A 27,594-nucleotide genomic window follows, 5' to 3' on the forward strand; every position below is an offset into this window, starting at 1 on the left:
CGTCTCAGCAGTAGGAAGCCAGGCACCAGTCAGGGGCCTTCCTGCAGAAGGCCAAACTAGGGGATCGGTCAAGCCGCATAGCCAAAACCCCCATCACAAACCCCACAGCCCGGAGTGCTCTCCAGATACAACCACCCTGTGATTTCCACACCGCCTGGACCAGCCACCTTCTTATCAGAGGGGGATTTTAGCTGGAGCAGAGCTCTAGCCAAGGCCGGTGCAGTTCCTCAGTTACTGCATGCTTTGTTTGCAGGGGTTAAACACTAACAGATCTCATGCACATACATTGCACCTGGGTTAAATGTTACCCTACATGCCCTGATACCAGGAACATTGACGGGGTCAAGCACAGAGCCCAGGTACCCCATCCTTTTGGTGATCCTTAGGGTTACTAAAATCCTGATGCTATTGATTGACTCATCCAAAAAGAAGTGGCTACCCTGGGGGGCACAATTTTAACTACATCCCCGATGAAGAGACAGCTAAATCTCATAGACTCACCTCATCCAGACTGGCAGACAGCTCACTCTGCTTGGAGAAGAGAGGGAAAGTACAGAATTAGACCAGCTTGCGCCCAGAGCCCACCCTAAGGCTTGCAAATGCCACAGATAACGATAGAAAAAAGCTGGGGGGGGGGGGGGAGTGGAATTAGCTCCTGACCACATCTGAAGTCTGGCTGAGGACACACACAGATAAAAACATGCCATATCTTCTGTGCACAAGCTCTGCTCACTCCTCGCTGTCCTTCATGCACTCCAGACCAAACTTCTCCCACCCTTCCCTCTGCAAAGGGAAGGAGCTGAGACCAGCGCACGCAAGGCAGGAGAGCACCAGATTTTGTGCATGCCTGGTTTGCTCCATGTCAGGAGGGTTTCTCGCAACCTTCAAGGACACTTCCAAGTTCCTGCCTCCCCTCTAGGAAGGGCACAAGCTCCACCATTTGACAAGAAATCAGTACCGTTAACTTCAGTGTCAAATAATGCCTTTGCTCAGCAGGGCTTCAGGGTAGGAAACGTGCCCAAGGACGATATCTGGAGTGGGTTTCACTTGCCCTGTCTTAGGGGTTAAAAATGAGATGCCTCAGTCACTCCAGCTCTCTTTACTGTCCGCCAGAGGAAATCGGCCTCTCTGCCTGGGGACTGCCCTGTCCTAAGAGCGGACGCACAAACTGCCTCCGGGAAGTGGAAGCACAAGCAGGGCTACGGATGGGATCCACGTGGGAAGCTGTGCAGAGCACTTGTCGGAGCTGGGACTCAGCAGCTCTGCAGGCCGGGGCTGGAGGGGATGGTATGAAGGGCCAAGAGCACTGCAGACAGGAGGACGGCATTACCTCGAAGCCAGGGATGTGATGGATGGCCGGCTGCGGGGAACAAACACACACTTTTAGTTTGCACTCTCCACCAGCATCTGCAGGGGACCCGCTGGCCGCAGCCGCCCCCCAAACTGTGCAACAGCCAGGCCTGCTGCTTTGCAGGACGGCTCCTTCCCTGACCACCGCGCAGCAGCCTCGTGGACATGCGGAAAGGCTCATCCCTCCCTGTCCCTGGCAGCAGCTCTGACCCCCCCTCAGGAGCATCGTGCGCTACGGGGAGCATCCTCGCGGGAGCAGAGCGGAGACACGCAGCGCCGGAGGAGCTGCGCGACCCTCCTTCCCCATTAGCACCTCGGAGCTGGGAGGGAGAACTGGGAGGAGGAGGATTAGCCCTCGACTCCACGCATGGAGGCAAATCTGGGCAGCAGCCAGCCCCTGCGGCCAGTGGAAAACCCAGAGGTGAAAAACGTGTGCGTGCACGCAGACAGCGAGGGTGGGAAGCCAACGAGAGCACACGGGGTACGAAGAGGAGCCTCTCCTGCCCGGGCCGGCTCCCAGGCACAGCCCCGCTCCCCTGTGCCTCGTTGCATGAATAGCCAGCGCTGAGTTCAGCCGTGTGCTACAGAAGTAACCGCCTGCTCGAGCTCTCATAAATCCCCTCCGGAAATTAATTCTGTGCTCTGAGCAAAGGGCAGCGATTCAGGGCCGAATGTGCCGGGCTCTCTGCACAGCGCGAAGGTGCCAAGGCTCTGAGCTAAGCACTGAGCCCTGCCAGGCTGGCAAAGCCGCAAGCGGCACCTCCCTGACGAGCAGCCCCGCCACCGCGGCTTTGCTTCGCACCGAGCCTCGTCCCGCTACCGCTGCGAGATGCCTCCCAGCACCCAGCTGCCGCAGCCTGCGCCAAACGCCGCAGCCGTGTCTCCTCGGAGCAGCCTTCCCCGGCGAAAGCAAGGACAGGCAACCGGAGAGCTGCTCCAGCAAGCTGAGTCCAGCCAGGCATAACACAGCACCCAGCAACGGTACGATCCTGCTGGGTGCTGAGGGACCCCGAGAAGAACCCAGCCCCGCAGCCGCAGGCGGGACGAGGAGCTCACCTTCTCCCTCTGAATCAGCTCGAAGGCAGCAAGCAGCTCACCGACATTTCTGTTCGCCTTGATGACTGGAAACCAGGAGAGCCTCGGCGAGCGCACCAGGCTGGGCTTGCAAATGCAGCGTCCCATGAACTCGTCCGCACCCTGAGAGGGGGTTGCAAGCACAGGGGGGTTTCTGACCGCCCCGGAGGAGTTCACCCCATCTGTGTAACTCAGCCAAAGCTCAGGTTCAGTGTCTGAAACCATTATATGATCAGTTCAAAGAAAAGATGATTTTGACGCCTTTACAGACTCAGATTTTCAAGTTTTTTCCTGTAACTGCTAGGGCTAGAAAGGCACTCTCTTTTTTTTTTTTTTGTGCATTTTGCTTCAATAGAAGATGAGATTTCTATGGTTTCACACAGCTTCCCAGAACAGGAGCTCTGAGTAAAGCATTAAGTATCAGCAGCTCTTAAGAGACCAGTTCACTGGGCTGAAACTGGCTTCTCAGCTGCATTTGCTGCTTTCTTCTGGCATCTTTTGGACAGGGAAGGCAGAAGGAGTTGGGAGCCAGACGCCTGGGCTGGACAAGCTAACAGCCATGGGCTCCATCACAGGAGCACAGCGGAGTGCTCTAACAAGCCCTGAAATCCTTTCTGCTCTTGTGACAGGCAATAGTCAAGCTTTTCTAACAAGGATCCAGGATTAGCTCATCTCCCCCCCTCCAAATGACATCACTACAAGGCACTTTGGATGCCTTTGGGCAGCTGCGCAAATAACAGTGTCTGCTTCCCCTACATCCATGACTGCTCTAAAACTTGTCCTGACTTCTCTCCTCAAAGAAATACAGTCAATTTGACCGCTCTGCAAAATATGACGCAGACACAGCTTTGGTAACTAAAGCATGGCCATCAAGGACATCAGTGGCAGAGCCATACGCTGAAGTTACAGCTTCCGCATTTATCACGTCTGCCTTCGGCACACTCACACTCCAAGGGTCCGGCTCACGCCGACACACTTACGTAGGTGTCGTGGTCATATATTTCCACCACAATGTTGGGAGGGGACTCAGACACGTTCTGGGGGTCCCCAAAGATCTCTATCTCATAGAAGATGAGTGTCTGGTCCCAGGTGGGGTTCAGGGTGTTCTTGATCACCACCGTCTTCTGGCTTTGGTGGAGAAAGGAGACAATGGCATAAGGATCTGCAAGAGATGTTAGACAAAGTGTTAGGGATGAATTAGAGCTACCAGCCTAAGGAGAAAGCAAATAACAGTCCTACAAGGGCCAACAGACTGCAGGGAAGGCAGTGAACAGGCTGAGGGAGCTGCAGGTCCTTTAGAAACAGCAACCGCATTCCCATCGTGTCCCAGGCAACTCCAACTGAAATAACCATCTCCTTTGGAAGCCAAGCATCTTCCCAAGGTCCTTGGCCACTGGAACTACTGAGGGGCCCAACGGGTCAGCAGATAACTTGGAGTAAAGACACATGTAAAGACACGCTGTCATCAGCTCTGCCATCAACACAGATCTGGGAAACTCCCCATTTATTCCAAGTAATTCAGTCTCCTGAGACAGAAAATGCTGAGGATGAAAGTGTCCGTAAGAGGCTTTGAGATCTGGGGATGAAATGGGGGGGGCAGCATGCACCCAGGTCTCAAGGGAGCAGCCCTGGGCTCTGGGTGTGAAGCGGTAGTTTTGAATCCCATAGGAACTGGGGCTGGCAGGGTCCTCAGGAGCTCATTTAAGCCTCCTGCACGGTCCAAGAGGGGAACAGCTCTGCTACGTTACCCCAACAGACAGTGACACAGGAATGTAAGTGGAAGGAGGGTAGTGGGTCATCTCCACAGTCCATTTCCCCATGGCTCTGTCTCCAACCGTGGCCATAAGGAAAAGCCAGGGAAGAGAATAAGGACAGGCTCTCTGATACACCAGCTATTTTCAGCACTGGTACTTCCTGAGCTAGATGTGATGTCTATAAGCTTAGTAACCCCCTCTAGAGGTTTGTTTTCCATGGACTTGTCCTGTCTCCCTTGAACCCCCCCACCATGTCCTTGGTGAGGATTCAAAGCTGCATGAAAAATCATCTCCTTATGTTCGTGCTGGACCTGTCTCCTGCTATTTTCCTCCAAGGCTCCCCAGCTCTTGGATTAGGAGAGAGAAGGAACAGCCCACCCAAGCCATCTGCACCAACACACTTAGAGCTCTGCAGGTTTCTATCAAGCCGTCCCTAAATCACCTGTTTTTCAAGGTGAAGAGTCTCAGCCTACTGAGCTATTCCTCGTACAGAACCATTCCAGACCTCTGCTCATTCCAGCTTTTTGGGGACAAGACAACCACAACAGCCCACACAGCTTCAGCTACTTCTCCATGCAAAGGCTCAAGGCTGCTTCCTTTCCTTAGAAACCTTTGATGAAGGAAACCCTTTGGAAATCCAGTGAGACCATAGTAACCAGAGCAGCCCTATCCCTCTCGTCGGGGTATATCTCCAGTTGGTGGAGACGCCGTGACCTGCCCCAGCCACATCTCCCAGCACTTCAATGCTGTAACGTTACAGGTTTCCTCACTGGCCAACTTGTCCTGTCTTGCTGTTTTATCCTCATGACTCCCCACCCTGCACACCAGGAGCGAGGCTGTACAAATGGCTCATCTCTTGGCTGAAGATGTGCTTAGTGCCTCAGGCATCGGCTTGCAGCCTCGGTGACTGACCCAAGAGCAAGGTGGAAGGTCAGCTTAACCGGCCACAACGTTCCCTCCTGGCTTTCCAAAAGACGACTTTACCATGATGAGTGTTTCAGCGGTGGTAACGCAGCCGTCTTCCAACACAGCAGAGAGCACAAACTGTGTCCACGATGCAAACGGCCTTCCTGAGGAGATGCATGAGATACCGGCACTACACAGCCACGTGGGTGAGCAGGGACTTCAGATCACGTCCTGCTGCGAAGAGCAGAGCCTGGGGAAGGTGGCTGCGACGTTACTGCCTCCTTCCTGGGATCTTTGGCCATTCCGCAAGGCTCAGGAGCCAAACGCGCTGCCAGCAGCCAGTCGGTGTCCTCATCTCTCAGCCCCTCCACGGGAACTTCAGCAGCCTCCAGGTCTTGGGGAGGGCTGCTGGTTGCCAGCACTCCCAGTTATGCCACCTGGCCTCCAGCTGCCACACCAGATGGCTCAGGGTCCCCATAGGGTTGGAGTGTCGTATCTGCCAGCCCTGTGCAGATGTCCCAGGTACTCCAGGCTGCCTCATTAGACCCTGTAGTTAGGCACCGAGTCGGGCCCAAGGTATCTCACCCCTAACTTGGCACAAACCCAGAGGTTTCTCACTGTGAGGCAGAAGCAAACAGTGAGCAGTGGCCTCCTTTAATAAGCAAGGCAATTAACACAGGAAGCCTGAAATCAATTAACAGCAGAAACACGAAATCCGATTCCTCTCTAACACCTTCCCTCCCAAACAATGTCAAAGAGCCGGCAGCCGGGATCCCGCCTGCTCCGGCGGCACTCGGAGGAAGGACAGGCAGATGGCAGAACTCACGTCAAGGGCTGCTTGAGGGGCTCAAAACACGTCGTGGGATATCGTAAGACCCTGCAAAGACTAAACACCTTTTATTACCTGGTGGCATCTACTGGTCCTTGCTGGACCTTACTGGTCCACTTACTGGGATCGGCATGCCGCAATTGCTGTATCTCATCTGCCTGGTCCCCAGCAGGCCCTGAGCTCTGATTACCTACAAATCCCAAACTCCATGGTAATAGGAGGCATCACGGCCTCATCAGAAGGACATGTGCCACCTCCTCTGCCTGGTGTCCAGCATGCCGTGCCATCGCAAGATGCCGATGTGCCAGATGTTCAGGTCCACCAGTGCCCACTGGGGCATCAGCTGGGTCACCCCAGAGCCAGCCCCCACAGAGCTGCCGAAGGCTGGGAGCATGGACGGCTTTATACTGGGAAAAAAGTGAATCCTGCCTACCCCGGGCATGGAGGGGCATCCCCCTGCCACCCGAAACGGGGCCTGGCTGGGCAGGGAGGCTCCAGGCTCCCTCCCCTCTCCCAGGGGTCGGGGCAGCAAGGGGAGGTTATTTTCTTTCTTGGCGTCCGGGCTGAAGCAGACGTGTTTAATGAGCCAGGGCTGTTTGCGAGGGGATCGGCTGCAGAGAGCACTATTCACGCTGGGAAGAACCTTTTCCACTTACGTGCTTTTTTCCAGTAAGAGGAAAGCAGAATGCGTTACAATAAACAAAAAAACCATGGATTTAGATTTGCTTTTTCAGTTTTTTTCTTCTTCTTCTTTTTAAAGGAGGCCTCTATAAAGCCCCTTTGTTTAGACCCTCGTGTGCACAGAAGGTTTATTTTTATAACTGTGTAAAGTCCCCTTAATGAACTCCTTTATGCTTTGTTAAGGCAGCGGAGATCACAATTCCACATTGTAACATGTTGTTGCTCGTGTTGTCCTTGGCTGGGTTTTTCCGAAGGAAGGGACTCCCCTCCCCGCTCCGCCAATCGGGGCCATGAGATCACCCCTGTCCCCACCGCTTCCAACAACAAACCCATTGTGGAGGCAGCGGCGAGCAGGGACCGCGCTGGATGCCGACGCCGGGGCGTTGCTTGGGTGCTCCGCACCGCTCCGGGCTCGTCCGCCCACCCAGCCCTCGCGTCCTCCACTTCGTGGGCACGGCTGCAAGGGGAATGGGGCCACTGGGGGCTCGCCAGGTGCTCCAGGGATGCCAGGACCTGCCGGCATCCCAGATGCAGCCCCGTCTCCCAGCGACGGCCCTGGCTGCTCCCGTGCAGAGCAGCAAACCAACATTCACCGACTCCAGCAGCCGCTCGTGCCACTGCTCCCGCTACAAGCCAGCATCACCTCCAGCTTCCCAAACGGCCTTTTCACATTGCCCCAGCTCCCGCTCCAAATCAGGAGGGAGTAGCAACATCCCCATTTTCCTGATTTTCCACCTGAAAATGACACTCCTGAGCATTAACCGGCATGGGCAGTAGAGGCAGCATCAGTCACAAGGACCAAAGAGCCGTGCCCAAGGAGCACCACGCAAAACTCTGCTCTGAGAGCTAAGAAAGGGCCGTGAAAAGCTGCCGGTGAGCGGAAAAACGCCCACGGGGTGTCACAGCCCTCAGAGAGGGGTCTGCTCCAGCTCGGGTGTCTGGGGCGCCCGGACCGTCCACGTGGGACAGGGTCCTGCCCCTTGCGGTGGCCACGTGGGAAGGGAGGACCATGCTCAGCACCTCCCTCCAGCTCCCACGGCCATACGTCCATCTCTGCTACAAATGACACGCTCCTAAAACCAAACCTTCATCGCTGAGCAATCACGCAACAGCCGAATGGACAACGTGAGGTGTCTTCTTCTAACCCGGTTTCCTAAGCAAGAATACGTGAGCTTTCTTTGCGGAAACATCTCCCCCAATGCCACAAGCCAAATGCAGCCTGTGGGAGACACTTAGCACAGACGACATCCACTGCATCGGTTAAATGTGGCAGTTTTCTAAACGACTGAAAACAGGTACTCGCAAGGGGAAGCACTGGGCTGCTTCAACCCACGTTGGAGTTATCAGCTGTGCTGGAGACACGCTTAGCACCATGGAAAAGCTCCTCACTCAAACCACAAAACACCCTTTTCTTCACCTGGGACTAGATTTTTTTCACAAAGGGGCATTTTTTACAATTCGGTCACAAGGAAGCACGGTTCAGGTGTCAGCTCCATTAAGGAAAACACCCCTAGCCTTTGATTCCCAGCCCCCTCGCAAAGTTTCCAGGGTGGATAACGGAGAAGCTGCCCTAATTTAATGTTTGGCAGTGAAAATAAATATGAACCATTTTACAGATTTGCCACTGTCAAGTATTTTCTTTTCCAGCCCGTTTTTCAATCAATTCTTTCATTCACAATAAACAGAGCGCGAGCGAGAGTCTCCCTGTTGGGAACGGCCCCTCGGCTCGCGGCGAGCCCGGGACCATGAACTCCTGGCTCGTTTTGCGGTGAGGAAGAAGAGAAGGGGGAGGGAAGAGGAGGGCAGGCTGGGGGAAGAGGGGCGTAAAGCAGGCAATGGAAAGAATGATGCTCTTATGTTCTTTCTTCATCCCGTTTCAGCACGCGCTGATTTTGTGCGTTCCCCAGTGTTTTGTTAACATAAAAGTTCCCGGGCCAGACTCGGAGGAGGAATTCCCTTTCAAAACTCCCTCGGCTCCGCTGAGCAAACAGAAAAGGAACAAGAGAAAGGTTTGCCAGGAGGAGAGGAAAAGCCGAGACACTGAATCCCCTTGCAGCTCCCACGTGATAAATAAACCAAATGGACCCAGCACCTCTCCGGAGAGGTTATCACCGTGACTCGGGCTGCAACGGCAGCTGCTGGGAGCCCTCGTCCCAAACGGCAGCAATCCGAAAACCCTCGGCTGCCAGGCTCGACACGAACCTGTCCCACACGCGCTGACCCCTCAAGCGAGCCGTCATCCCGGCATCGCTGAAGCGATGCTACGTGGTGCGGACAGAACAACGTGCCAGCGCACAGGTCATCCTTGGTACCCGGTGGGACACTCTCCCAAGCAAAGGGACCTGTCTGCCACAGCTTGGAGACACTGGTGTGCCAGGCAATGTCCTACAAGGTCAAGAAGGAGCGACCTCGGGGCGCCGTCCTGCCATCCCTCATCCCGAACCTTGCTTCGCACTGCTGCCAGAAACCACCAGCTCGTGGCTTCATGCACCCCGAGGTGCTCAGGGGCTGACGCAGCCCAGGATGTGCCTAGTAGGAGGAGGATTTGGAAGGTGTTTTGCCACCATAAGGGCTTTGGCATCACAAGGACTTGTCCAGAGAAGATGAGGTTTCCTGAAGAGCTTTCCCTGCCAGAGATGAGCTCCCCAACCCTGCTGCTGACCATGGGACATCCCCTTCCCACAAGTGGCCACAGGATCGGGGCAGCCTCCCTCCTGATCTCTTCCCCAAACCACACAAATCCCCTCCACAATCCCTAAAAGCAGGACTCGCATCCCCCTGCCCTGGTCTTGCCACGTAAGGCCAGGCAAGAACCCCCCCAGGATTCAACCAGGTTCAAAAAAAGCTGGATGCTTTGCACATGCGCCCAAATAAAACCTTCATGAGGTCACAGGAGACGGTGCCTGTGTGTCCAGAGGCACTAATTACACCCGTGTTCATCTTCCCAGCACATCGCAGGCAGCAGACTAGGGCTCTGCCCCGCTCGGCACCATCGCAGCATCAGCCCAGAGCCCTCCATCCGCTCCGCGTTCACGCAGCTCGCAGGCTGCACAGGAGAGACCAGAACGGGGCACTCGGCCACTGTAAACATCCCTGCCCTTCGTCTTGTTTTCATTTGTCGTGCCCCCGAGCCGTCCACTACCCAGCCTTGCCGCTGGCTTTCAGCGTCACCTCAGGTCTGGGAGAAGGAGCTATTAGTAAAGCAAACAGCCTCTGACTCACGACTGACCTGGGTAACTTGTGGTTTCTGCTTGGTTTCTCACATAAGAGTTTCTTGAAACTCTGGTTCTTTTGCTGATAGGAACTGAGCTACTCGACTGGCTTCCTCGGGAAAACCCTCACGTCTCTTTTCTGGTACCGATACAGAACATCCCTCATTTCACAATAATAAATACCCCAGAAGCCCAGAAATTTGCTTTACAGACCCCTCCACTCCCTGGCATTCACCACAGCACTCATCTACTGCAAACACACGCCTATGCAGGCGTCGGTGCTTACCTGAAAAGCTGTCCTTATCCATGGCAATCAGATCCCGAGCTTGGTACATATAGCAGCGGAGGTGATATCTGTTCCCATCTGTATTTTGGAAACAGAAACAGTTAAGCAGGATCTTGACTTATTGACCAGCACAAGAGCTTCAGGCCTTGGGCAGAGTCCAGGGCACCAGTGTGGAATAGTTCCTTGCACATCAGTACGTGGATTTTTATCCACCACCACCATGCTAGTGTCCAAGGGGAGCTTGGCTTAATCCTCCCCACGCTGATAGTTCCTACCTTCCTGGCAAAGCCCAGCGCCCTGAGCGTGCCGATAATTCCCAGGAGAACAAACCGTGCCCCGTCCTTGTCCACCCCCCTCCTCCCACCCACCTGCACTCATGGTAAGAGAGAGGAAAAGGATGGGAAATGTTCAGCCAAGGGGTCCCACAGTGGAGACCCCACGACTGCAACACCAGGACACGCTACGTGGGGATTTCACCCTCCCTGCAGAGACTTACAGTCAAAAATGCAGGAAATAGTGGGTCTGTTGACACCAAAACTCAGGGTAGAGACAGACTTGCCATCGTCGCTCTTGTCATCTGTCACTCCGCCCTGCAAGAGAAAGGAACACGGCATCAGTCAGGTCAGGGCCCCTTGTGTGGCCCAGGGTCCCTCGCTGCTCTCCCAGGAGCAACCAGAACTGCCACCAGCAGCTGGGGCTCCCCACAGCTTCGCAGTGGTGCTAAGCTGCCCGGCTACATGGCAAGGGCCAAGGGGAACAGCGCGCACCAGCAGGGCTTGGGGCTGAGCGTCCCACAGGGCACCGGGCTGGAGTCTCTGGGTTTACTGGGAGCAAAGAGGTTCGACTACAGGAGAAGGACGTATCGCCTTGTCTGACTCCAAGGACACCTTTCCTGCGGGCGTCCAAGAGGGCTTTGGGCTTCCAGCAGCCGCAGCCTCCTAGCAGTTAGTTAGCAGTTACAGCAATTTCACCAAGTCCCTCCATGAGTAAAATTAATGGAGTATAAACTTTGTTAACAGTGATACAGATGGTGTCAAATGCAGTGAAACACTCCATTTGCTGCTGGAAAGGAGTCTCATCCGACCTTGGCCAATGCTCTTTCCTCTTCTTGTTTCCGCGTGCGAGAGGCCTTTTATCACCTCCTAATTGCCATATTTGACTTGAAATATTTAGTTGCAGGAAAAGGAGCATAAAGATAACTTCCTGGCTAGCGTAAATCTGATCTTTAAATATTTTCAATTATCAAATGTTAGGGAGAGTATTTAAAAAGAGAGGGCATTTAAAAAAAAAAGACAGGGAAGGCATGGGAAGGGACAGGACGGGAAGGGAAAAAACAGGTCTGGGATGGAATTTCCAGAGCCCTGAGCTGCTCAGTCCCAAAAAAGTGTCCAGCACTTAGGTGGTCTGAAGAGCCCTTTTGCCTTTCCAAAACGCTCCACGGCAGGAATAGCAATTACCGTGACATTGTCTGCAGAGGAAGCCCTGGGGTTTGCGGTGCACTCTATTTACAACAATTAGGTCATGTCGAGTTTTTTAAAGGCTACCTCCAAAGTTCCCGTTTCTTTCCTCCCTCTCCCCCTCCCCAAAGCCTCCCTCCTTCCCCAGGGCCCGGGCTCCCTTCTCCTCCAGAAGAAGGCAGAGCCCTGGCCTGCGTCTCAGGAATGCGCGGGGAGCTGAATAGCTCCTCAGTTATTTTTATGACCTTTCCACCAAACGGCCAGCCCTGCCTGGCACGCAGCCCGCAGTCTGGAAACATCACACGGCGAAGACCTCCCCGAGGTGCTCGGCACTGTCTCGCGGCTGTGCCGGGGGGCAGAGCAGCCACCAGTCCTCCCCGTCTCCCCCCGGCCACATCCCTCTTCCAGCCTGGAGAGGAGCAAATGGAGGAGGCCAGGAGCCAAGAGGACAGCAGGGAATCCCCAGCAAGGGCTTCGTGTCTCCCTAGGTGCATCCAGCATGGGGAAGGGAGGGAGGAAGGGGGGGTCCTCACGCCCTGAAACACTGTCCTCTTTGATCGTGGGCTTAATCCAAATTCCCTGAAGCTGATATCAACAACCTCTCCCAAATCACTGGCAACAAGCAGAAACCCTTTAGCAGCTAAAGCCTGCAAAGCAAGTCTTGGAGAGGGCAAGCGTGGAAAAGGATCTTACTTATATGATTTGACTTTTTAGGTCTACACACGGAATAAACCACCTCCCAAGATCTCCTCCCTTTGTCCTGTCGGTCATGCAATGGGAGTCCACACAACGGTCACACAATGTTGGTCATGCAATGGGAGTCCACACAACGGTCACACAACGTTGGTCATGCAATGGGAGTCCACACAACGGTCACACAACGTTGGTCATGCAACGGGAGGCCATGCACGGTGCCTGCTGTAACCTAAGAGCCGTGCACCTTGGGCACGGCAGCATCGTGGGCAAGAGGCATCCTTGCTTTGGTGACACCCCACCACCTTCCTCATCTGGGCTTTCCCCTCTGAGAGCTTCGCACAGGAACCCGTGTGCACGGTGCAACTGCTTGGTAGTTCAGGCACAAAAAAGGCCACAGCACGAGTACTCCAGATACTTAAGCCCAGCCTGGCTACAGAGATGGCAAGTCGCAACCTCTTTAGCCTCAGCCTTGGTGGGGCTGCCCTACCAGCACAGGAGCATGATGGCATCGCGCTAGCCAGGCACACTGACACTGGCAGCTCCTCCACCTTGTTTAACTCATTTCCCCCTTCTCCTCCGACCTGGGGAGCGGCTGTGTTGGTTTAGTCACGCCTGGTGCGGGGCCAAAGCCAAAGCAGAAGTGTGGATTACCTTAGCTGGCAGAAAGAGGCAAGATTTTCCAGCCTGGTATGGAAAACCCAAAATCCTCCCCTGGCCAAAGGTTTCCCTCAGCTGATTTTAGGGGGAGAATCAGAAGAAATCAGGCTGTGGCTGGGTTTGCAGGGGTGAGAGAGGGGTTGTTAACAGCTAGTGGAGAGAAATATTGGGATTTCCATTAGAAACTAGAGACGGCCTCGAGCCGCAGAGCTGACCTCTGGGGCTCCCAGACATCTTGCAAAGGACACAGTAGTATCCGGGAGCCATGCTGCGGCCTTCAGCCCCTCTCTCTTAATAAACTCCAGGGATGAGTTAGTGACTAAACAGCAGTTCTCAGAAAGGCTGGGACACATCGTCAAAGAGAAGTAATACAGGAACAGGCAGATATGACGGAGATGATGGCCAAGTCACCAAATACTAGGGAAAGAAAGAGTGCTCAGCTTACATGGGGCGGATGGGCAGATGGACAGATGAGGTACAGACAAAAAGAGAGGAGTACCTCAGCTGGAAACAATATCACAGCTCTGTAAAAAGTGCTGTTATGCTGGCTTAGGGCTTCAGGTAGGGATGGGAGTGCTAAAAGCCTTTTGCACCACTCAGTTCTTGGTCTCATGCTCCCATTAGTTGACTTTGTCCTGCCACAGGAAGCAATGAGCTCCAGACACTTTGTGAGCGTGGCCATGGCTAGAGACCTTTAAAGCAAGGCTGAAGGATGTTCTAGCCGATGCTCTGAAGAGGACAGTCCTGTATTAGTTGCTCGCTGGTCTTTGCCACCTCATTGGTGAGCTTTTATTACAAGTCCACCTTGGCCACAGAATCATAGGAAAAAAGAGCAAAAAGCCTTCATCTTTCTCATTTCCACAGTTAATCAACTTCTGAGCCCATCCTGAGAGATGATGGTCTAATCTGTTCTTGCAGACTTGCAGGGATCTCCCTCCCCTTCTCAGACCATCTGCTCCTGGGCTTCACTCCTGACTGCTTGGAAGCTTTCCCCTGTATCCAGCTCCCTCTGCCACACTACAGGTCTGCAGCTTCTTGTCCTCTTACCCTTTTTTCTTTACTGCAATAGCTTTTTACAAACTTGCACTGCTGGGAATGGCTGGGTAACCTCCAGAGCTCAGAGGGAGCAAAACCTGTGTCCCTTGTTATGAAACTGCAATAGCTTTTTACAGACTTGCACTGCTGCCACATCCCTCTCTAAGTTCTCTCTTAATTAAACAGCCAGGCTTCCTAAACTTGTGATCTGTCTCACTGGTCTTCCCTGGACTCCCTCCAGCTGATTTGCGCTGTTGAAAAGCTGTGTTCAGAGCTGGGCACAGTCCTCCACCTTGGATCCTGCTGGGGCCGGTTAGAGGGGAAGGATTTCCAGTGATCCAAGCTGGAGTCAAAGGCTCAGTGACACACAGTTAGGGAGCAAAAGCAACGGCCCCAGGTCCTCCCCAGCCCTTCCCACTGTCAGTCTGTGCAGAGCATCGGCAACGCCAGCCCAGCGGGAACGGCTGCGTAACCCCCAGAGCTCAGAGGGAGCAAAACCTGTGTCCCTGGCTATGAAACGAGGGCAGAAAGGGACACACACCCAGTCTATGCCACGACAGAAGATGCCAAGTCACGGGCAAGACCTAGGCCAAGGTGCTCGCAGCAAAAGCAAAGAGGGTGGCCGGAGGAAGGGGAGCTTCGTCCGCGAGGAACCAGCACTCGCTGGCTCCTCCTGAGCAGAGCTCAGGCTGTAGGCCCTGTCTGGGAGTCCTGCCCTGAGCAACCTGGCGAGCAAGGTGACAGCGTGCCAAGACGTGGGTGGCCACAGGAAAACTCCCAAGGACGGCTCAGAAAACAGGGCGCCCTGGTAAGAAAAGAGTCTGCTTCCACCCAGGGGGGAAGGTCAGAGGGGTCCTCGGGGTCAGAGGGTCTATGGTGGGGAAGCGGCAGGAGAGGGGAGGAGGAATCACTGTTTTGCACAAGTGGGAAGCAACTTCGGAGGCAGTTCAGCCAGTCCCAACAGGAAGACTAAATCCGTCAGGCTGCAGCCAAATGCCGAGGCAGCAAAACCCCGGCACCACGTGGCAAACTGAGCCCTGCCAGCAGGAGCGATGGACCCGGCTTCAGCCAGCACTGCCCCGCGAGCGGCCAGGGCCACCCGGCCCAACGCTGCACCAGAGAGGCACGGGAGCAGGGGAACGGGAGTGCTCTCAGGCTGCTCCCACTGCAAGAAGGAGCAATGGGGCCGGGGAGAAGAGGTCCCCGCTCCCAGCTGCTTGGAGTCGAGGAAGGATGGAGTGTGTCAGCTGTGAAATGAAACCCCGGAGCCCTGGGGAAGCTCTCTTTCTGTGCAAGTTCCTTCCTACTCATCTCACTGCCCCTGACCAACATGGCTTGAGCTGGCCTTGCCCAGAAAAAGACTTGTTCTCTCTTTTCAGAGCTTGTTCCCAAGCTCTCCACCTCGTGCGGACCTCATACAAGGTGTGCAGGGGCAGCTTCACAGCAGCGGCACCTTTGCGCTGGGATTTGCCAAGGAAGTCTCAGAGAAATGGTCACCGGTTCCTACCAAACCCCATCAGCAGCTGGGTGACCAGCATCCTTCCTGAGCACGCCCAGCTCTTGGTGCTCAGGATGTCTTTAGTCTTAATGCCAATATAAGAGAGACATGGAGCTACCGGAGTGAGTTCAGAGAAGGGCTGCTAAGATGACGAAGGGACTGCAGCACCTCTCGTATGAGGAAAGGCTGAGAGAGCTGGGACCATTCAGCCTGGAGAAGAGAAGACTTAGGGAGGAATCTTATCAGTGTGTACAAATATCTGAAGGGAGGGTGGAAAGAGGATGGGGCCAGACTCTTCAGTGGTGCCCAGCGGCAGGACAAGAGGCAACGGGCACGAACTGAAACAGGAGAAGTTCCATCTGAACATAAGGAAAAACTTCTTTGAGAGAATGACTGAGCACCGAAACAGGTTGCCCAGAGAGGTTGTGGAGTCTCCTTCCTTGGAGATACCCAAAAGCTGTCTGGACACAGTCCTGGGCAACCTGCTCTAGGTGACCCTGTTAGAGCAGGGGGGTGGGACTAGATGATCTCCAGAGGTCCCTTCCAGCCTTAACCATTCTGTGACTTTGTGATTCAATGATTTTGCAGCTTGCTAGTGCCACAGCGACAAACAGACTCGGCTGCACCTCAGAGAAGACGGAGGCCCAGAAACCCCAAGGATCATGCACACGTTCTTGCATCCAAGACACATTCCTTCTGGTCATGTTTGGTATTATCTTCCTGTTGGAAAACAACCCTTTCAAATAGCTCAGGGAATTAGCACGAGGGGTGTTGGCTTGTTCCGTCTGACTCTGCACTTTAATCCTCCCTCTGCTTTGGTTTCCCTGCGTCGCCATACGGCTCCTTCGTTGGACGGGCTTCGGGCAAACCATGCCACAACCACAAAATTACACAAATGCCTTTCGTGGGGAACACGGCAGATAACAGGAATGAGATGGAGCAGACAGCAGGGGCTTCAGGAGGCTCCAGGAACTGGTGGCTGGCCAGCAACAGCCCTGGCCTGAGGCCTACATAAAATCAAAGCTAGGGGATGCTTCGGGCTCCCTCTCCTGAGATTCTGCTTTACTGGGCTTGGATCAGACTGCAGCAGCTTGAACTCTAGGTGCTGCCCAGTCTGAGTCCCCTTCCTGGATCCTGTTTTACTAATACCTCATCCTACAAAAGTTCCCTCCCTCTGTCTGGGTTAAAAAATCGTGAAAAATACATATGGTGAAAAATTACCCTGGGGGAGGTATTTGCCCAGGCTTGGATAGAAAACAGGACACCCACTTCCCTTGGCGAGGCTGTACCACAAACAACAACTCCCCATCTTCAGTGTCCACCCATGTTTTCCCTTCCTTGGTACCATTTTACCCTACCATCCTTATTTCTGCCCTGCTGTGTCCCACCAAATCCCTCCTCCTTGAGGCTCCCTCCCTTGCAAACCTGCGCAGACCAGCTCTCTCCCACTGGCAATGAAAAAGCTCCAGCAGGAATTACGTCTGCTTGACTTTGCTCCAAAACGTGGAGGGCCGTGCGACGCAAACGACTGCCTGTGTTTGCTGACCTGCCTTAGAAGGCCAGGGACTATAACCAGGCTGCAAGGCGACTTTTTGGCAATGACCTCATCCCACCATCTCCAGGGCTGTGGTGGACGGAAGGTCGACCCTTCACACGGCCTGAGATCTGGGATGTCGGGATGGGAGACACTGTGTCAATGTAGGTATTACTGCGGGATGGAGCATCCTGGAAAAATATATGTTATTCAAGCGAGAGACCCAGTAAGAGGGAAGAGCTGGAAAGGCACGAATCTGCAAAACCAGCAAGTATGGCAAGATCATTTATAAAGCAATCTGCAGAAAACCAAGCAACCACAGAGAACGTGGCCAGTAACCCCAAAATATGAGGGCACCGAGGCGAGCCAGAATGACCTACTGCGGATGGGAATTCGGAGCGGCGAGCCCGAGGGTTTGGAGAGCTCGCTGTGCACTGCGCAGCCCGTCCCCGAGCCAGCCGCCAGGCCGGGTGGAAGTCACCTGCTGGGCTCCCCACTCCGAGAAGCAGGACCGTGCCCGCCCTGGGCACTGCCAGACATGTCTGGGCACAAATACGCAGGAGGCCCCGCCAGAGAGAGGAGCGATGCTGGGAAGTAACTGTCTTCCCACGTGTGAGCAGAAGCTGAGCAGGAGCAACCTGCTTCGGCTGCGCCGGAGCCAGGGCTATTGCACAGATTCTGCAATCACGACTGGCCCCTCTAGGCCAACCTCCTCGCCAGGGACATCTGCCCCGAGCCGTTATTCCTGCAGCGATTCCTCCTTCCACAGCTCTCCTCAGCACAATTCACCTTCAGTTGTCACATTTATTGCTCTTCCCACCTGGTAGCACCGCGTCACCCTGCCAAATTAGGGTCCAGCTTGCGGGACTGTCACGGTCCTACAGCTACAGGACCTGCTGCTCTCCGATAACTGTTGTCATCGGTGACCTTGTCTTTTCCTGTGCTTTGCTGAGATTTAAGCAAGGAAGATTTATGTCTGAGACATTTGCTTGGCCTAAGGGAACTGGATGTCTGCACTGCAGTGGGGATGCTACATAGGAGCAACAGCATTAAATAGGGGCAGCGCTTGCTGGGGAAGGGGGAAGGCAAGACGAGGCAAGGCAGACTGAATATATTTTTTGCTGGAATTGTTTTCAGTTAGGAACTAAGCAAAAAAAATTATACCAAATTTATTACATGATAGAATAATAAAAGTTATTGACTTAAACTTGGCATAAAAACAAATGAGAGATTTGGGAGGCCAGTAAGAACTGGACACTGATGCACCAATCAGCATGGGTACGAAATGCTTGAAAAACAACATGCAAAGCAGGTCGCATCAGGCCTAGAAGGCTTTCGGGGGCTGAAGTTGGAGGGAGCAGTTCCCAGGCCAACGTTTCTGGACGCCGGGTGCAGGTGAGCACAGGGGCAGCCTGAAGCCCTGGCAGGAGCAGTTTTTGGCTTCTGCGGCGCATTAGCTTATAGCTGGGGATGTGCTTTAATAAACCTGGAGCCGTCTGCGGCCACGTTGCTGTAACCAGAGTCGGTCAGGCCCTGCCTAGCAGCAACGACAGCCCTCGAGAGCCGCGCCGCGGCGGTGGGGCGGTGGGTGCTCCTGCCCTCGCCGCAGGCAGCCATCGCGCACGGCTGCAAGCCTCGAGGATGCTGCCGGCTCCTTTCGCCCCGGGACACCCCGTCCTGGGACCAACGGCACGGAGCAGGCTGCTGCTTTCGTGCTCGCTGCCACTGGGCTGATTTTAATGGGTTTCCTTCTCTTTGCTTTGCCCCTTTGCAGCACGGCGTCACCCTTTTCCTCCTGCACATGTGGGTCCTGCAGCACCCGCAAGTAGGAGACCCCCCCGGGTACCACAGCAGACACCCCCATACAGCAGCCAAACTCACAAACCCATTTCATTTACAGGCTCACGAACACGAAACAAGTGCACAGCCGATGCTAGGGTCCCCTGTAAAACCTCCCGGCCCGAGCACAGTGAATTTGGGTGACAGCGGAAAGCAGGCTGGGGCGGGGACCCCGCTCACTACAGTCCCAGGCTGCACCTTCGGCCACTTGACCTGGGTGCCGCAGTGGGAGACCCCCGAGCGGGGCCACCAGCACCTTGCACAGAGGGGACTGGGCCATACGAGCATTTTGCAAGCAGCTCCGACACCCCAAACAGCTCAGCCTCTGCCGGCAGCAACCGGAGCTAGTCCCACGCGAGCACCACCAGCCACCCCATCCGCAACGGGTGACAAGTGACAACCGTTCGGTGGCCGCTCACAGACATCCCATCCTTAGCGCTGGCCAGAACAAAGCCACAGCCTGGGAGGGGAAATCTGTCGGGTTTTCCAGCTAAATAATCAGCTCAGGCTCCTCAACAGCCTGTGCAAAGGGTGGAGCCAAGACATGGAGGGACAAAGCGTCTGGCCGAAAATCATAGCGTAAGCGGGCCGAGTCACGGGGGAGAGCCCAGGCGTCCTGGCCACAGCCTGCTTTTGTTTCCTCGGGGCGAGCAGCGGTTACGACTCCCCTCGGCAAAGGCTGGCGCGATCTCTGGGCTGACGCACGCGCACAAAACCCCCGGCATGGCCAAGCCCCGTCGGAGAGGCGCTGCTAATCTCAAACATCAGACGGAGGGAAGGACAGCACGGAGCAGGGAGAAGAAAAAGCCGGGGGCGGGGGGGGGGGGGGGGGACACACCAATAATAGGGTCTTTGTGCTGCTGTGGTTGGTTCTCATTTAGCTATTGGAAAAACTGAATGATTATGAAATTGAGTGTAATAAGAAAGCCAGAGCATTAGTTAAACAAATAATGGAAGGTCGAGGCAGCAGATAACGTGGTTTTCTCCGAGTCTGATCCCTGGTACGGGAATTGGGCGGATGATGAGCCCAGGGCTGGCGGGCATTCCTGACCGGCTCTCGCCCCTTCGAGTAGTTATTGCAGGGGAAAACACGGACAACCGAGTAAATCAGTGACCAACCCGCCCCGGGAAGGGGCCGATCCGCGGGACAGCCTGGCCGCAGCCGCTGGACTGGGTGACAACGCAGGACAGGGTGCTGGTCTGCGGGAAGGGGTGAAACCCCTCTGGGCTGCCTCATCCCGCCCCGGGGCGGCGGATGCGAGCGCGGGACCCTACCAGTGCCCCCTCCAAGGCGAAGACGGCGGCAGCCCCGGTGCGCTCCAATGGCTCCATCCGGCGTCTCCAGCGGCGGCGGCGGAAGCTGTCCGTCTTGCGGTACTTCATGTGGAAGCGCCAGCCGAAGAGCGAGGCGTATTCCCAGCCCTCGCCTTCCAGCTCCTCCTGCTTGTGCTGCGGGCAGAGACGCCGGAGCCATGGGAAAGCAGCCGGAGCGGCAGCCACGGCGCCCAGCAGTCCCCAGGAGCAGAGCGCAGTGGGATGCTGCGGGGAGTTCCCGGCTTTCCGACTTCGCTAGATTAAATTGGGATTTAGTCCTTCAGCCGAGCCCTGGGGCGAATTCCACTTCGCCCAGGGCCTTGCTGGGCTGGGGGCTGCCCACGCGGAGGAAGGACAGGATCCTGCCCACACCAGCACCGTCCCCTTCCCTATGGGGCGTCCCCACGTGCCACCATCTCTGACCTCTCCTGGGGCCAGCCCAGCTCGGCCACCAGCCTGGGAAACCTGGGCAGCCTCCTCTCCGCGACCAAGAGGCACGAGCCGGCGAAGGGGCTTTTTTCTCCAGGCCTCCCTGGAGGGAGGTGGCGGACGGGGACGTCCCCAGACTGCTCATTTCCCTCTGCTGAGGGACACTACGAGGCCAGGGCGTTTCTGCTCGGCTCTCCCAACCGTCTCCAGCCCCTTGGGGCCCTTCCCACCCACAGACCCTGCGTGGCAGAGGTCCCCCGTGGTTTCCATCCAGAGCCGTCTGGAGAAAGACGAAGGGGGAGGAAATTTGCCAGGGAGGGCAGGGGACACGGTGGCAGTTGGAGACACAGTGGCAGCGCCGCGGTGGCATTTCCAGTCCAATGGCACCACCTAGAGGAAGCCGGGCAGGGGACGGACCAGGGACCGGCACCAGCAACGAGCCCCAGGCCGGTGCGAACTCAGTCCCCCAACACCGCAGCCGTGCGAGCATCCCCGGACCAGCTGCCCAGCCCGGCCCCACCACGTCCCCCGGCCCGTCGCACCTTCCTCACGGCCTCCATCTGCGTGAGGTCCCGGCGGCGGAGACGCACCCAGCGCCGGCGCCGGTTGGTGTGGTACATCTTCTCGGCAGGCACCCAGGCCTTGGGCTTGCGGTCCGGGGGGATGGTGATGCCGTATTCCCAGCCTGGGCGAGAAGGAAACCCCTGGGTGAAGGCGGGACAAGCGGCTGCCGCTTGACCTCCCTCTCTTTATGTACGCTCCAGGTTGGAACGGTTTTAATAGCCAAGGCTGTTCTCCAGGACATGGATATACTGTACTTTCCCAGCCTGTTGGTCCGCAGAGATAACAACCTGCTGTCGCTGCTGGCTAACAGACTCTGGGGATGCCCAGGTCATGGAGCCAAGGTGTCAACCCTGGACCAACGGTCAAACTGTGACCATTTCAGATGCTCTCTGGCCTGATGTTTTCTTCTTGAATGTCTCCTTGAAGAACAGCCTCGCTTTTCCCCCACGGTGAAAAGGACGTGTCTTTGTGTCCCACAGCCCCCACCCCACAGCCCCAACCAGAGCCAGAAAAAGGGCAGGAGTGTCCCCACGGCACGGCCTCAACCTCCGCAGCCAGCGGGGAGGCTCACGTGGCCACAAAGCGTTGTGTTATCGTTCACGTTGCTGCACGGGACCACGCAAGAAAATGCCACGACAGGCAGAGTGAAGGGGATGGAAACAGTGCAGATGCCTAAAACCACTTGCTGGTACCTTTCTCATCCACAGCTCTGTTGAGGTCGGTGTCCCACTCTATGTCTTCCCATTTCCAGCCTGGAGGACACTCGATCTCATCCTTAGGCAGCACTTTCTCTCCGTTCTGCGGGACACAGTGGTGTTTTTATCAAATCATGCCCAGCAGGTCCCCACATCTTTCCTGAGCCCCTTCGGGGCTTGCGGTGGCCTCGCACCCCCAGGGTCACTTCTGCCTGCTCTGTGCTGCATCAGCTTCCCAGGGCGGTTTGCAGAGCAGCCCTTGGAGGCGAGTGCCAGCAAGCGGCTTTGCACAGCCCATCTCCTTGCTGACCCCGGCACCTCCTGGGGCTTTAGGGAAGCATCTCAAGCCAGAGGTGCTGCAGCAGCTCTAGGCGAGGCCATTTTGGGGCTGCACTCAAGGAGGCATCTGCCTTCCCGATGGAGTATGAATGAGGTCCTGATCCCTCCCCTGCAGAGGACCTGCAAGCTGCAAAGGGACCTGCTGGCTAGCTGACAACCTGCCCTTTTTCCCAATGACCCCGTAGTACGCTGTGCTACGGGTGAGACCGTAGTGAGACCTCCTCCTGGTGCCCCTCGGTCCTTACCACGTCCGTGTAGGCGTCCGTCATGTGGATCCACTGGCCCCCGGGCAGCCGGACCTGGTTCTCGAACACCTCCTCCACAAAGCTCAGGTGACCAGCGTCCGCGTCATGCAGCAACCTGCAGCCCCAGGGACACGCAGCCGCCTCAGAGGGGCCTCATCCTGCCCACACACTCCTACCTCTCGGCCAGACGCTGCCATCTCACACCCGTGCAGCACCCAGCACCCTGGGTCATGGTCCAGCGCGGAGGCACCAGGGCACCACACGTTGCATTAATGCCATCGCGCGTTAAGGACGCGGCAGTCGGCAGAGCCAGCACTGCACCTGCCCAACGCGCCAGGCCTCCAGCCCCCTTTTTTGGGTTCCCTCGCTACCAGGTCACTGCATTTGCTCAGCCCTTTGGGACACCCGGGGACACAGCGCAGCCCACCCATGCCCAGGGCCTCACGGCAAGCCCTCACTCACGTCTTCTCCGGGCAGATGAACCAGTCCCCAGCCCAGGTCCAGCCCACGGAGGGCCGGAAGCTGTCCTTGGGCAGCTTGATCTTGCCGGTGACATCGGAGTATTTGGGGTAAGTCAGGCCAGTCGTGCCCCAGTTCCCGACCAGTGCCAGTTTGGTCTGGTTCTCGTACTGGAACACGAATAGCAGAGACATTTTTGCATGAGCAGCAAGGTGAGCCAGGCAGCAGGACAGAGATCATCAGATACGAAAGACTCTGAGATCAGTGCAAGGCGCATGAAAAACCCCTTCCCTCTTGGAGGGTTCAATCCTGAGGATACACCTCCTGCGAAGAGCATAACCCCAGACCCAGCCCGCGAGGCAGAGAGAAACCCCGTCAGGCTGCAGAGCCGGGCAGGCGCCTGGGGGACGCGCCGGGAGGGGAACTCACGGTCTCGGCGAAGACGGAGAGCTTCCCTTCGGCGTACTGGTTAAACTCCTTCTCGTCCACAGCCAGCCCGAACCAGAGCTGGACCCGGATCTGGGCAGGGATCCTGGGACCCATCGCCTCCTCCTGCGGGTACTGCCAAAACCAGAGCCCCGTGAAGGAAAAGAGCAGCCTGCCAAGGGCTGGTAAATGCAAAGACGCCCTTCTTCGAGGCACGCTACGTCCCGCCACGTCCCGCCCGCTCCTTTGCCGCCACGGAGGTGTGGGGAAACTGAGGCTCGCAGCATGGGGGCCTGCTCGAGCCCGGGGGAGGCAGGGGGGACACCCGCCCCTGCACGCGAGCCCCAGCACAGCACCGGCGTGTGCCCAGCGGTCAGGCGACCTTCAAGGCTAAGACGCCAAAACCAGCCGACATGCTTGAACAAAAATAGAAAAAAAATAAACAGGGAGATGTCGTGCTGCTTTTTCTTCTCCCTCCCTCACTCTTCCCCCCCACCCCTGCCAAGTGATGCTCGTTTTCCATCCAGAGCTAAGTTGCAGGAAAAAAAAAAAAAAGAATATATTTTGGGTCTTTTTTTGCTGCCAGCTGGGCTTGGATATTGGGGGTTTATTCAGTCTATTTTCTTTCATTTTATTTTTTTAAAGCTTGTTCGGCACTGATTGTCTGCTCCCAAACTGGCATGCAGCAAAAGGCCAGAGAAATATCATTTGAGATGTGAGAAGTGCTGTAAGTGCCTGGCAAAGAAGGCCACGGCTTAAATTTCCTGGGGTGGCAGAGGGTCAGGAATTTTGAAAAAGCATAAAATAAATTAAAAATCAAAACTAAAAAAGAAAAATGCACTGTCTTGGCCAAATCATGTTCATCTCTGCTGCCCTGGCACTGGCAGAAAATAATCAAATGTTCATGGGGATCTAACTCAGGCCTTTCCGTGGAAGAGGAGCAAAACCCCGCTGCCAACCCTTTACAGGTTTCCCTGGTCCTCCTCTATTTTCTCGCTCTTTTTTTTTAGGGAAAAATGTCTTAAAAATAACTCTCCGTGCACACACGCGTCTCCACGAAAAACCACCATACTTTCAGAAATATCGTCTGCAGTTTCCCACAGTTCTTGCCGCAGCAGTTGGCGACGTTCCTGGAGAAGAGGACCTGGTGGGCTGGCACCCGGGCGTACGCCACGCGCTTGTCTCCCTGCAGCATCCAGATCACTATGTCTGGCAGGCTGTTCTGGGGCTGGAAAACACATTTGCAGACCAACGTTACCGCTTTTGGCCCGCTCCGACCCGTACGGGGATTCAGTGGAAAGCCGGGCTGAAAAACGAGCCGTGCGGCGGGATCTCATCGTTCCCCGGCACAGGACGAGCAGCCCCAGGAACCGCTGGAGAGATGCTCCACAGCAGCCACGGGGAAAACCTGCGCTTATTATTAACTACTTCACCCAGCGGCATTTCAAAGCCTCGGTTATGAGACGTGGGTCATGCTGCACCAAGCACTGGAGCAGAGACACCTGCAAACACCCCAAGAGGTGACTCCTAAATCGCAGCTCCGAGCTGCGGCCGGGGATTGAGCCGTCGTTTCCCAATGGGGTCAGGGAGAAAAAGATCCCCGTGAGACAAACCCCCACCTCGCACCAGCACGGCACCAGCGTTACCTCCTCGGCCATGGCCTTCAGCCGGGCGAGCCAGTCCTCCGCCTGCTCCAGCGCCGCGGAGAGGCTCGAGTCGTCGTGCTTTATCTTCAGAGCCGCCTTCACTATCTGCTCCAGGTTGGTGCTGCGAAAGCGGTGCAGGTGCTGGTCCAGGTGGGTGCTGGCCGCCTTCCCCACGACGTCGGGCAGCGTCTGCCTGCGGGCAACGGAGATGCCACCGTTAGCAGCCCACCGGGACGCTCGGCCTCTCTTGGGGTTTCACCGTTTTTTTTTTCTTTTAAGCAAGTTCACGAAGAATTAACAAGCCACCAAAGACGCATTTGGGGAACTAGGAAGGGCCAAGCGCAAGGAGCTGCAAACCACACTCGCAGCCTTCGCGCAGCTCGGCCGGGAGCGCCGAGGCAGAGCCACGGCTGAGCCTTGCGCATCTCAACACACACACTACACACACACATGTATTTTAACTTAAATCAATTCAAGCTGCTGGGTAAGCGTTATGGAAGTCCAGGAGGATCCTTGCTGTGCTGAGCTGTTTAGGGGCTTCATGTAAAACGCAGCAATTTGCAATGCTGCTATTATAAATGTCGGAGCTCTATTTTAACAGAAACAAAAGCGCAGCTAAAATAAAACAAGGTCTGTACACAATTTCCCATCTCCTCTGGGCAGTAACAAGCCTGTCGTCTCACCTCGCTGCTACAGTGTGAAATTGGAAGGGTAAATGCACACGGGGATGGACAATTTGCTAACTGGATACGCGCTCCCTTGATTTAGTAAACGCTATGGGGAGGGTGTTGGCTTTCGTGAACTCCAGTAAAGCCAAAGTCAAGGAAGTTTCTGTGCTCCCATCGTTTTCCAGGTGCCGAACCCCACGCAGCACCCAGGGAAGGCCGGTTTAAGCAAGCAGGTCTCCCCTAGGTCCAACATCCAACCTACCACCCCGCACGGATGTCCTACCTACCCCAGACATCTCAGACAGCGTCGGATGCCTCCATGCGGGAAGCTGTACTGAATCCCTAATCGCTGCAGTTTTCCCTCTCGGGTTTGCAATTAAGAAATGAGATACTTCAAGGATCCCTTGTCTGAGCTTAAATCGCATCTCCAAGACAGACGAGCTGCAGATGTACAATACAGGAGGACCTGTCACAGCAGTCTTAATTTGTGGGTCCTTAAAGCAAATTGATACAGAACAGGAACCTCATTTAAGATGGAAAAAGAAAAGGAGAGATGTGACATTCTGCACCAGAGCCCAAAATAAAGAACATCATGCTGAAAAGAGATATATTTTAACTATCCACCCTGACTCTGCGCAGGTGCCCAAGGGGACCATTCATCACGTATCCCGACTTGGCGCGTAGCTGCTGCAGCTGCCCCGCAGGGACAGTGGCAATTTTTCTTCTAACGCAGCAGAGAAAATAATTCTACAAAAAAAAGTGAGTGTCTGAGCAGGTCGTCTGATGTTATTGACTTCATTTGGACTAACTTGCAAACAAAATCTACATAAAACCACAGTTATTTGGCTATTTTTAACAAGAGACTTCGGGCAGGATGCACGGGAGGAACAGGGGAAGGGTATGCTTCGTTCTCTTTCACCTTTCCCAGGCAATTGGTTTTGCTTCTTTTTCCAAAGGCAGCTGGAGTGCTGTGAAAGTTGTAACTAGACTAATCATTTGGTGTCATTCTGGGTGAGGAGCTGAATTAAAAGACTGTGTTTGGGTTGCACACCCAAGCGCTCCAGAGTTAGACCAATTGTGCTACACGAATTCAATTCTGCGTATCCACTTGTGTATTTATTATGTTAGAGTGTCTAATAACATGGCCATCTGCTTTTTTTCCCCCAGTTTCTTCCTCACTGAGTGCCCAGGAAGGACACTGCTCACCTACGAAGCGTACGACAGCTTTCAACCCAGCACCACTTTGTGGCAGAAACTATGATGTGCTTCAATAGCTTTGCAGGAACAGGAAAAAAGAAAAAAAAACAGCTAGATATATCCACTGCAGTTGCATTTAACTTCAGAAAGACAAACTATAGCACCACACAAAAAGGAGCAAACTTGTTAAAAAGCTGCAAAAAGGAGCAGCAAAAAGGGTTAAACCTTGCAGACAGCATGGAAATGCTTTAAAGACTCCTTATTAGAGAACATGTGTGCCATGTATCAAAGGGAGACTTGTAAAAACCAGAATGATTAAACAAAGTTGTGTTCAAATGTGAAAACAGAAAGGAACACAGACTCTACCAAATTAAATGTAAAAACACAATAAAGTAGAACAAAAAAAAAAACAGTTGAGGAACCACCATTAAAAGCATTTAAAAAACTAATATTTTCAAAAGGGACAAAAACACAACGATTGCTTGAAAGTGCACTGAGGACTGAGAGAAACATTAGTCATAGTACAAAAAGTTGCCCCGTTCTCTGTATGGGAGTTTGATGTGAAGCTTTGGAGGACCCTCGTGCCAGGGCCCATCTCCACAGTGGATTTGTCTTACATCAAAGGTAGAAGAGGACTTGGAATAAACCAGAGAGTGAATAGCAGCAAATCCTCAGTAATTCAGGTAGGGAATTGCTGGACTACTAGGAATGATCCCTAACTTATAAATCAAACATGACATAACGGGAGGAGGCAGGGCGGCTGGTGTAGAAGGAAGCCATGTCTTGCACATCCAATACCTTTCC

The 27,594-nt window shown here is 54.9% G+C and overlaps 1 protein-coding gene across 10 annotated transcripts in view; it reads right to left on the minus strand.

The window, feature by feature from the left end:
• The window catches only part of DYSF (dysferlin), a 119,004-nt gene that overhangs the window by 63,645 nt on the left and 27,765 nt on the right, over positions 1-27,594 (minus strand). For 8 of the 10 annotated variants that reach the window (XM_064511681.1, XM_064511688.1, XM_064511684.1 and 5 more), the window contains 14 exons: positions 24,926-25,118; positions 24,352-24,507; positions 23,283-23,414; positions 22,857-23,023; positions 22,395-22,509; positions 21,808-21,913; positions 21,094-21,236; positions 20,084-20,257; positions 10,589-10,682; positions 10,093-10,170; positions 3,405-3,586; positions 2,407-2,547; positions 1,331-1,360; positions 502-531 (listed from right to left, as the gene is read on the minus strand). In XM_064511681.1, coding sequence (XP_064367751.1) covers positions 502-531; positions 1,331-1,360; positions 2,407-2,547; positions 3,405-3,586; positions 10,093-10,170; positions 10,589-10,682; positions 20,084-20,257; positions 21,094-21,236; positions 21,808-21,913; positions 22,395-22,509; positions 22,857-23,023; positions 23,283-23,414; positions 24,352-24,507; positions 24,926-25,118 — 1,741 coding nt within the window. The remainder of the gene's footprint in view (positions 1-501; positions 532-1,330; positions 1,361-2,406; positions 2,548-3,404; positions 3,587-10,092; positions 10,171-10,588; positions 10,683-20,083; positions 20,258-21,093; positions 21,237-21,807; positions 21,914-22,394; positions 22,510-22,856; positions 23,024-23,282; positions 23,415-24,351; positions 24,508-24,925; positions 25,119-27,594) is intronic. The other 2 variants (XM_064511680.1, XM_064511682.1) reach the window with 2 other exon arrangements.

The sequence above is a fragment of the Dromaius novaehollandiae genome, chromosome 4 (assembly GCF_036370855.1).
Source record: "Dromaius novaehollandiae isolate bDroNov1 chromosome 4, bDroNov1.hap1, whole genome shotgun sequence".
Taxonomy (NCBI): Eukaryota; Metazoa; Chordata; class Aves; order Casuariiformes; family Dromaiidae; genus Dromaius; species Dromaius novaehollandiae.